Source organism: Acartia tonsa, chromosome 13, assembly GCF_053477335.1.
Source record: "Acartia tonsa isolate MP-2025a chromosome 13, ASM5347733v1, whole genome shotgun sequence".
NCBI classification, from domain to species: Eukaryota; Metazoa; Arthropoda; class Copepoda; order Calanoida; family Acartiidae; genus Acartia; species Acartia tonsa.
The window spans coordinates 27,367,335-27,377,546 of NC_137272.1; the positions used below are offsets into that span (position 1 = coordinate 27,367,335).

Sequence of the window (10,212 nt, forward strand, 5' to 3'; positions counted from 1 at the left end):
TCTAATGTCTAACACAGCTCTAAAAAGATGCATTAATTAATATGCAGCAAAAATGGATTGAAGATAATCTTTTTTTTCTATGAAGGCCGTACCATCAAAAGCGAAATAATTAAATAAATCATTGTATACTCTTTTAGATTTCGCGAATGTCGCGCTTGTTATTCATAGCGTAAAAAATGTCGAAAAAATGCGGCATTATCTTTTAAGAACCCGGCCGGAAATACAGCATATATATGGTTAACAACTATATATATTTAAATATTTTTTTTTAATATTGAATGCACTATATTTTTTTTATATTCTATCGAATATATTTTATATGTCATTACAAAACTATATTACATTCAATATTAACATTAAAAAAAAATAACATCAATTTAAACTTTCGTAACCCTGTAATTGGTTAATGGCTTCAGTAGTTCAGTTCTATCTAAACCACGCAGCACGCTTGAGCTAGCATCACCAGCATGGCTCTGCCTAGGCTTATCATTAGAAAGGTAAGGGTATTATTATTGGTTGAAAAGTTTGTACATTATTATTACAGGTATTGTGTCTTTAAAGGAACTGTGAACGTAAATTTTTCTCATCTTAATATCAAATCTTAACATTATCTCATTCATAATATCTCACAGATAGAGCAAAACGCGCTTTTGTTTGCTTAAAAAACGGCTTTTTCCGACGATTTTTATAAGGTACAGGGAAAGGAAGAAATTTTCCGTATTATATAAAATGTCCATTAAATTGATTTTTTCTCCCATTATAGCTAAAATTAAACTTTTTCACATAGTTCTAGATTTTTCCTAACAGTTAAGCTGACTTTTAACATAATCCTTGCTTTAAACCAATGTATAGTTACTTAGAAATTGATAAAATAAGCAATATTTTTTATTGAAAACCAAATACAATAACAAAGCCAGAAACAGGTTTTTTATTATTATCCAATTAACTTTAGATGGCCCATCTCTTGCCCACCTTTAATTACAAATTTGTAAATAATAAAGACGCAATATTTTTTTATAAACAGTCTGATAAAAGTGTAAACTAATTCTCCAAAGTGGGTTATTTATTGTCCAACACAATAAAAAAGGATATTATTATTTTAAATAACCTATGAGATTCAACCCTTTGTAGACAGTGAGGTATTTTTTTTGTCAATAATACGAATTTGAAATATGTCTTTATTACCTAACTACTACGTTATAAAAAAACTAATTGGCAATTTTATAGCATAAAATAAATCCTTAACAGTAAGTAAATTGTTTCAACTATATATGACAAGTTAAATATCCCTACAAACATTATAAGAATCAAAAACGTTCAGATTTTCCCTGTTTTTTCCTTTTTCCCTCTCAAAATACCATAAAATCAAGGCATTATTCCTGGATATTTTTGTTAATAGGACGTTTTTGGTTGATCAGTGTAGTGAAATGTGCTTAGTAAATGTTAAGATTTGATAATCAGATGAGAAATTTTTACGTTCACACTCCCTTTAATGGCTTTTCACATGTCTTATTTTATAAAGTAGGAAGGCTTTTTTTGTCTGAAGCTTAAGATCTCGGAATTTCACCTTGCATAGAGCATTCGTAAAATGTACTGGGGTGCCCTTTCTTTACTGTTTAGTTTTAATAAGAATTAAAAAAAAAACAATATTAGGGTTACTTTTCCTAGGAGTGAGAATATATATATATAGTTATAAACATTCCCTGATCTTATGAGAAGCTAATTGAATAGGAGAACCATACAGATCGATCCAGCGGTTTGTAAGCTCAGCATTGTTAATTTTTAAAACATGCATTTTTAAACTCTCTTTACAAACTAGAATGGAAGAAAATAAAACCAAACAAATCAAATACATATAAGACCGATCTTTATTTATCCATCTTTCTTTATTACTTTAAATATATAATATTTATTTCCATATTTTTATTCTGTTCTTTACTTAGGAATGATAACTTTTTAACCTAACCAAAATATTCAGGGTCTGCTGTATTCCGGGCTGTTAGAAGAGCTTGTTGATGTGCTGGAGATGAAGGGGGACCACCTCATGGAAATCAACGCCGCCGTGCTGAAGGCCCTCACCTCCATCATCCACCTGGACCGCAATCCCAAGCTGAACACAATCATTGACGCGACGGGCGCGGCCAATTTCCACGGATTTCTGCCGGTGATGGTGCGCAATTGTATTATAAGTTTAACCAGCAGCGGGAATAACGGCCAGTCAGGGTCTAGCGCTCCTGTTGTTGCACCGGCTAGCGCAGTTGCTGTGTTCCCGCAGCCGCTGGCCACCGCCCTCTTCTCGTTCCTGTACCACCTGGCGTCGTATGAGAGCGGCGGCGAGGCGCTGGTGTCCTGCGGCATGTTGGAGTCACTCCTTAAGGTCATACAGTGGCCCAGCAGTGAATTGGAACACATTACTTTTGTTACTAGGTATGTTTTTCATGTTTTGATATACAAGTATTACACTGAAAGCTAGGTAAAAAAACAAGGTTGACATCATCCATAATGTATATCATAGAAATAAAGAAAAATACGCACAATTTATAAAAATAAGTTTCTTTGTCTTTTAAAGCATGACCGACGGACGTAGTAAATTATATACTGGTTTCTCGCCGTCTGTCTTGAAAAGGATCGCATGTTAAAGATTGCATCACAGACGTATAAAGCGGACAAACAAAGCGTATTATAATAAAGTAGATTCTTTATAATAAGAAATATATTCAAAAGTTTAGAAAAATTTGTTTTTCATTCTTTTTCCAGCGTGGCTTCGAAACAAATTAAAATCGATTAGAAACGGTTCTCAGCCATAATGATAAAACATGTATACTGACCATTTTCCAAATAAAAATCATAATACAAGTACCAGTTTTGGTAGCCTAAGCCTTAAGCCTCTCAGGGCTAACAAAACTGGCTTTAATTATATGATTTTTATTTGAATATCCACAGAAAGCTATCTATAATACGATGGAATAAAAAATATTATTTAGGGCTGTAAGAGTGATAGATCCAATCACAAACCTGGACATGGCAAGTTTTTCAGACCCACGCGGGACTAACAACCTTCATCAACAAGCTGGAGTTAGAGGTGGACCACTGTAGGAAGCATTAACCCTTCCAGATCCAGGTATAACTTATTCCAGTATGGCTTCGAAACCGTAATATCTGGAGGATTAGAACTGGTTTTCAGTATAAGACTTTTCAGTAATTGAGAAAAAATCTTAGTGGGGGGACGGTATGATCAGGAATAAAACAATTAATTTAGACTTTTCATGGGTATGCTTCATGTCATCAAAAATTTAAAGATTTATATGTTTGGTACAATACCCCTAAGCGGCATAATAGTTGTGCCCTTATATTTTCAATTTTGAAATAGATGGTTTTAACATAAACAACAATCTTGTAGGTTGGAACTAAAGAGGAACGACTAACCAAAGTTATTGAGGAGGCAGAAACTATTCATGACGTAGCGGCCATAGCCGCTCAGGAGGAGCTGGCGGCGGCTCAGGTCCTAGTGGCTCAGGTTCTAGCTCTAGGCTAGCTTCTCATCTTATTCAACAGGTATGCATTGTTTATTTATACAGGGATCTTAAGGGATAAGACAATGGACGATAAGTTTTTTAAGTTGCAAGCCAACGAATGAGAGATGTGTTGATTAAACCTTCAAGACCTGTAAAACTTACAGTCCAGTGTAACTTCCTTTCCTGGCATTTATAGAAGTTGAATAAGAAATGATAAAATATTATAAAGATATGCGAAAATGTAAAAAAGAGATAGGATATATGAAGAAATATTGATTTTAATCTTATATTGTATAACACAAACTTTGCTTAAATAAAAATAAAATCCTATAACGTAGCCCTATACTATTGAAAATAGTTAAATATAACAAAACATATTATTAATATCAATCTATCTGATTATTTAGGACGTACCCAAGCCTGGTTTGACCTGCCTACCCACGCGGGCTGCCTTGCTAAAATCTTCTAACAACCTATCTCTATTTAGGATGTACCCAAGCCTGGTTTGACCTGCCTACCCCAGCGGGCTGCCTTGCTAAAATCTATGCTCAACTTCTTAAAGAAGGCTATTCAGGAATGGGTTATTAAATGATTTAAGACGAAGTAAAATATTGTTTAAGTTTAAAAAAAGATTGTACTAAAATAATTTACGTTTCTGTAGACACAACGGGAAACATGGTTCTTATGGGATAGGACAAAAGACGAAGTATTGAAATTAAATCAAGATTTACCTAATAAAAATTAGGTACTCAAAGTTTTTGAGTTGACGAATAAGTAAACTTGTTTCTGAAACTTTGGATACCATTATGATATTTACACCATTTTACCCTCCCTGCCTGGGGTTTAGGTCTAAATTTATCTAATATTAGTACTTGTTTGGGACAGGGATCTAAAGGGACAAGACAATGGCGGATAAATTGATGTACATCAGCAATGATGATACACAAAATTACCCCTTCTGTGGAGTATAATTAGTTGTTGAAAGCTTTAGACACTTAACTTGATTAATCAACCATTCAAAATTCAATAAAAGTCCCTAGAGTTGTTAAAGCAACGAAGAAGAAAATAAAGCTTTGGGGACTAGTGTAATAAACAGTCCACTTCCTTCCTGTGTTTGTGACAAATCATTTAATCCTCCATAACTTAGGACCCCGCGTTCAGCGACTCCATACGCCACGTGATGGAGGGAAGTTTGCCCAACAGTTTGAAGCATATAATCAGTAATGCCGAGTACTATGGCCCCAGCCTGTTCTTGTTAGCCACGGATGTTGTTACTGCTTATGTTTTCCAGGTAAGCTTTCCCTTTATTTTTTCTCGTTCTGCGTTTTCAAAGATGTTTAGTTAGATAAGTTTGCTGATTTTTTTGCCACGTGTCAAGATGCCTGTAGGAAATGAATGAGGGGGGTGAGGGGGAGTCGAACCTACACACTTTTATTTTTGCTTTCAAAAGAAAAATTTTAGGTGTGAGAGTAAGGGGGGGGGAAGTTCTGACACATTTGCGTAAACAGCGAGTATAGGCTTTATCTTTGGGACGGACGGACAGACAGACAGACATCGTTCTACTTTGTATTATAGATTAGATATTTAGTAGGGAGGGATGGGACATTGGGCTGTAAATTACACTAGCCCCCAAAGTTTTCAAATAACATTTTCTTATTCTTTGGCCTAACAACCTTGGGTACTTTTATTGATTTTTTATTGGTTGGTTCATTAAGTTGAGTGTCCTAACATTTCAATCACTTATTGTAATCTACAGAAGGGGTAACGATGTGTATCATCATTAGAGATGAACATCAATTTATCAGCCATTGTCTTATCCCTTTATATCCCTGTAATTATCTAATTAACTAATGAGCAATTTTATTCCAGGTTGAATATCAGTTATACGAGGGAATGGAGCCGGTGCCCAGCAAATCCAGGAGGTTGCGCAACAGTTTTTGGCCAGAGCAGTAGAATCAAGAACACTTGTGTGTTTGGCGGCGCACCCAAGGGTCCTCAGCTGCGCGACATTGAGAACGGCTGCTGATTATTAGAATTATTATTTTATGTTCAAGTTAAATAAATATAAAAATACAACAAAAAAATTTATAATTTTTTCTATTTTTAAAAGCAAAGCTTCTCTATAATTAGGGTCGGTCGTTTTTTACCACTTTCTCACGATTTTTACCACCCGATTTTACCGCAATTTTCAGTCAAATTTTACCAGATTTCCGGTAAATTTTACCAATTTAGGACGAAAATATTACCAGGTGTTGACCAGTTTTACCACTTTTTCGGTAAAATCTTACAGAAATTTGCGGTAAGATTTTACCAAAAAAGTGGTAAAATTGGTCAAAATCTGGTATAAATTTGCGTCCTAAAATGGTAATATTTTACCGGAAATCTGGTAAAATTTGACCGAAAATTGTGGTAAAAAAAGCTGGTAAAAACCGTGAGAAAATACCACAAAAAGTGTTTTTACCACGGTTACACGGTAAAAGTGGTAAAAACTAGGTTTTTTTCTGGTATTAATTCAATCCTGGGTATTTTTTAATTTGAGAATACTGATTCCTAGAATAACAAAGTACAATGTAATAAGCAAAGCATCTCTATAATTTAGTCATAAAAATGTAAGCAGTTTTTTAACAAATTTACTTACAATTTTGTTTCGACACATACATTTATGTTCTGATTATTCAGTTCTGACACTTCACAAGTGTTAATGTTCGTTTGCCCTACTGTTTCAGAGCTTCGCTTTTATGGAAGTTGTCATCATTGTTTCTTATGATATAGGCTGGAGCCTTTCTGGCTACCTGTGTTTTGAAATGAAAGATGTTTCTAACCACTGGACTATTTTGGGTCAAGTGAATGACAGTGAAGCTTCTTATATGTCATTGGAAAATTAATATGCATTTTTGAAAGGGTACCTCTTACCCTCAAAGAGAAATCACCATTAGAAAAATATTTAAAACAAAAAGTTCCGGATCATTGAAAGATAACGAAGTAGCGTGTTGCGTCGTATTTTCACAGTATCTTTTCTCCTATTTCTAGCTCCTAGGGTGGGCTCTAACCCTGCAAATTTCCTAACCCTGCGGGGAAATCATTTAAATTTACATAACCGAAATTAACATATCAAAAGCTACTGTGAAAATACGACGAAACCTTTTTTCCCTTTGCTTTCCATGATCCAAGGTTCCTTTCTTAAACTTAAATATAAGATAAGTGAATTTTAATTTGTCCCTATAGTACTCTAGTGGCGTAGGCACTTGTTCAAAAATAAATCAGCAATCTATATGATTCTGAATCTAAGGTTTGAATGAAAATTTCGAGTCTAGAATAATAGATATTAATTTGTCATTTACCACCAATTATGAAATTGCACTTGACTATTTACTTAACAGTTAGATTTTTAGAGCTAGTTTACCTACCCATTACCTCCTACGGGCGAGGCTACTGCCATAACACTTTTACGTAAGTCTAACAACCCAGGATAACCAAGGGGAGCCAAATATCTCCTTTTCTGTCTAAAGATCCGAGGCATTAAGAAACACACAACATACAACCAACTCTTTGATTGCACGACCTTTGTCTGGAAGTCCCAACTGTGTAAGGTAATGAATTGTACCTGATTTGGGCCAAGACATTCCCCCTACTTGCTTCTTTTAAATAAATCAAAAAGATTGTATTCTAATCCAGGGAATTAAAGGAATAAGACAATGGCCGATAAATTTATGTTCATCCCAAATGATGATTCACAATATTTCGCTTTATGTCGATTACAATTAGTGGTTGAAATGTTTGGACATCCATATTAAGGAAACCAACCAATCAAAATCAATGAAAGTCCCCAAAGTTAATAACCAAGGGAAGAAGAAAACAGATTATAAAACTTTGGGGACTAGTGTAATAAACAGCTTAATGCCCCTTCCCCCTCCCCCCTCTCTCTGAATTTAATCATAAAATTTAAGCTTTTCTAACTTTATATAAAATCGCCTTGAAACCAACGTTTAATAATTTGACCTCAACTATATATATCATTAGATAGGTCAACGATCATTTGATTATTTTTTTCTTAATATTTTCTTACAAAAAAAATCTATTAAAATTTTCTTTGAAAATTCTCAAAATATTTTTTTTTAAAGAATAAATCTTATGAACTTGTTTTTCTTTGAGTACATTTTTATATCTATTTTGGTTTGTCCAAGCGTTTTAACCAACAATTTTAATATACAGAAGAAGTAATTTTTTTTTTGAGGATATAAATCAATGTATTGTCCATTGTCTTATACTCTAAGATCTCTGCATTTTTGCGGTATAGAAAAAATTCAAGGCTCGGCAGCCGTGCGTTAGCCACCTGTAAGTCTCAGGGAAATCAATCTTTTAGCATTTTAAAAATTAGTCTAAACCTGACCCAAATATCAAAGAAATATTCAAAGCATAAAAAAGGGTTTAAATTCAATGCTTTGTCGCGGCTGATGCACGGCTGCCGAGCCATGATAAAATTGTCCTTGGTTTCGGATTCTTAAACGCTACAATTAAAACTGATATGTTAAAGACATATGTAAAGTAAACGAGGGTTAAAAGTCAAGATCAATATGTAGACATAGCATTACAGACAGACAGACACATAAACAAACAGACAGACATACACACAAACAAACAAACAGACAGACAAATTGATGTTAATATCTTGACAATTTCTGTTCCTGTTTTTGAGTCTTTATATCCTGCACTTGCATAGAGGAACTATTTAAGATAAAAATGGCCTTACACCTTATTATTTCAAAGAATAAGTATTTTAGATAGACAGAAGATAGGTAGCACAAAATTTGAATGGATTGGTTGGGTAATGGGTAAAATTTAACATGCGACATTAGCCTAAATAATAGCATGACTGTCGGTGAGGTGTCGGGTTCGAGTATACACCGTGTCATACTAGAGACGTCCAAAATGATACCTTCTGCAGAGCTGGAGCTTTAAATCATTTTAGTGGTGCTTTAGATCGGGGTGCGCCAAATTTCAGCCAATCACAGCGCGGCATTTAAAAAATTATGCGCTGTGATTGGCTGAAATTCTGCCCGATCTAAATCACCACTAAAATGATTTAAAGATTTAGCTCTGTTATATCTAGAACTAGACACTTATAGTGAGAGTAGGTGTAATTTCTTGACCTTTAAACAGGCGCAATGCATTACCAGGCACAGCTTGGACTGCCAGACAAAGGATTGGTTGTCTGTCGGATGTTAATTAACCTAATTAGAGTATTCCGTTACTAGCGGAAGATACTCTGGCTTCTCTAGATGATCACTTAAATTGAAGGAGAATACCGCCCTAACAAGGTAAGGTAATAAATAAATTTGCATTGTATATAATTAGAAAGATAGATAGATAGGTAGATAAGAGGATGCTCCTGGTATGTGAAGGTTACAAACCTAAAAATTCCATGACGAAGAATATAATATTCTAATATTCATAATTTCATATGTAAAATATAAGTTACTATTAGTAAAAGGAACATCTAAGATTTTATTATTTTGTTCCGAGGAGGATGGAGTTGAATTCGTTAATCCATTTTTTTAAGATTAAAAAAGAAAAAGTTAAAAAAAAATAGATTTTGGTCGACCCCTAATTTTTATTTTAGTTTTTTTAATTTGAATCTTTTTTTAGGGGGAATGTAAGGATGATTTTTTCCAGGGGCGATTTCTTTTGGGAGGGCGGTGTTACCCTCCCCCAAAATAGATATGAACCTTCCCAGAACCTATGAGAAAGGACCATGTAAAGGCGAACCATTTTGGTTCAGCAGTCAGCGAGATCCTTCTGTACAGACAAAAATCCTGTTACTATATTATAAGGTCTAGCGGCTGCTACATATAAAATAGCTTAAAATCATCAAAAGACCTAGAAGAAGCTTACATAAAATGGAGAGCTCAATTGGTTAATAGTTATCGAAATCTTACGCTACAGGCAAAAAAATCTTACTACTTTATATTACAGGATTACTTCAGCAACTAAGAAATGTCCATTTAAATATATTTACTATAACATTGAACAATTAAACCGTTCAGAATTCTTATTTTATTAGTTGAAATCAATTTCAATAGCTCAATTAAAAATCAGTGCTATACGTTATGCAGTTATAGACAGTATGGACCGACCCGAAATATAAAGAAGTTTGGCCCTAAAAAATGTCAAATGCATCAAATGAAAAATCGGAACAATGTAGTTTCTTTTTAATATTTGGTGTAGCATATGATTATTCATGATGAGTTTTAAAATTTTAAACTACACTTTGATTTCCTCTTTTCAAGGAAGTTTGAATACCCGCGTATTTTTTTCATAGCGTACCTCCTCTATAGGTGTTATATGTCTGTCTGTCTGTTAGTCTTTATTATTCTGTTATAAAAGAAGTTTGGATACCTACATATTATTTGATAGCGTAGCTACTCTATAGGTGTTGCATGAAGGTTGGGTACCTACATTTTTTTAATTAGCGTAGCTACTCTGTAGGTGTTATAGGTCTGTTTGTCTGTTGGTCTTTGATATTATCTTTTCAAAGAAGTTTGGATTTTTTCTTAGCGTAGCTACTCTATAGGTGTTATAGGTCTGTTTGTCTGTTGGTCTTTGATATTATCTTTTCAAAGAAGTTTGGATTTTTTCTTAGCGTAGCTACTCTATAGGTGTTATAGGTCTTTTTGTCTGTTGGTCTTTGATATTATCT

The 10,212-nt window shown here is 34.0% G+C and overlaps 2 protein-coding genes across 2 annotated transcripts; both read left to right on the top strand.

Annotated features, from left to right (window-relative positions):
* Positions 1-261: 261 nt before the first annotated feature.
* Positions 262-4,095, top strand: LOC145334976 (E3 ubiquitin-protein ligase HUWE1-like). Its single transcript, XM_080180625.1, has 5 exons — positions 262-497; positions 1,979-2,427; positions 2,985-3,121; positions 3,401-3,555; positions 4,003-4,095. The coding sequence occupies exons 1-3, from the start codon at positions 468-470 to the stop codon at positions 3,094-3,096; spliced, it is 591 nt and encodes a 196-aa protein (XP_080036751.1). The 5' UTR covers positions 262-467; the 3' UTR covers positions 3,097-3,121; positions 3,401-3,555; positions 4,003-4,095.
* Positions 4,096-4,607: 512 nt separating this feature from the next.
* Positions 4,608-5,599, top strand: LOC145334978 (E3 ubiquitin-protein ligase HUWE1-like). Its single transcript, XM_080180626.1, has 2 exons — positions 4,608-4,806; positions 5,385-5,599. The coding sequence occupies exons 1-2, from the start codon at positions 4,696-4,698 to the stop codon at positions 5,466-5,468; spliced, it is 195 nt and encodes a 64-aa protein (XP_080036752.1). The 5' UTR covers positions 4,608-4,695; the 3' UTR covers positions 5,469-5,599.
* The last annotated feature ends 4,613 nt before the right edge of the window (positions 5,600-10,212 follow it).

Coding starts and splice junctions, on each gene's coding strand:
- LOC145334976 (XM_080180625.1), top strand. CDS start 468: ATGGCTCTGCCTAGGCTTATCATTAGAAAG. Junction 498..1,978: donor CTAGGCTTATCATTAGAAAG/GTAAGGGTATTA, acceptor CAAAATATTCAG/GGTCTGCTGTATTCCGGGCT. Junction 2,428..2,984: donor CACATTACTTTTGTTACTAG/GTATGTTTTTCA, acceptor AATATTATTTAG/GGCTGTAAGAGTGATAGATC.
- LOC145334978 (XM_080180626.1), top strand. CDS start 4,696: ATGGAGGGAAGTTTGCCCAACAGTTTGAAGCATATAATCAGTAATGCC. Junction 4,807..5,384: donor TTACTGCTTATGTTTTCCAG/GTAAGCTTTCCC, acceptor ATTTTATTCCAG/GTTGAATATCAGTTATACGA.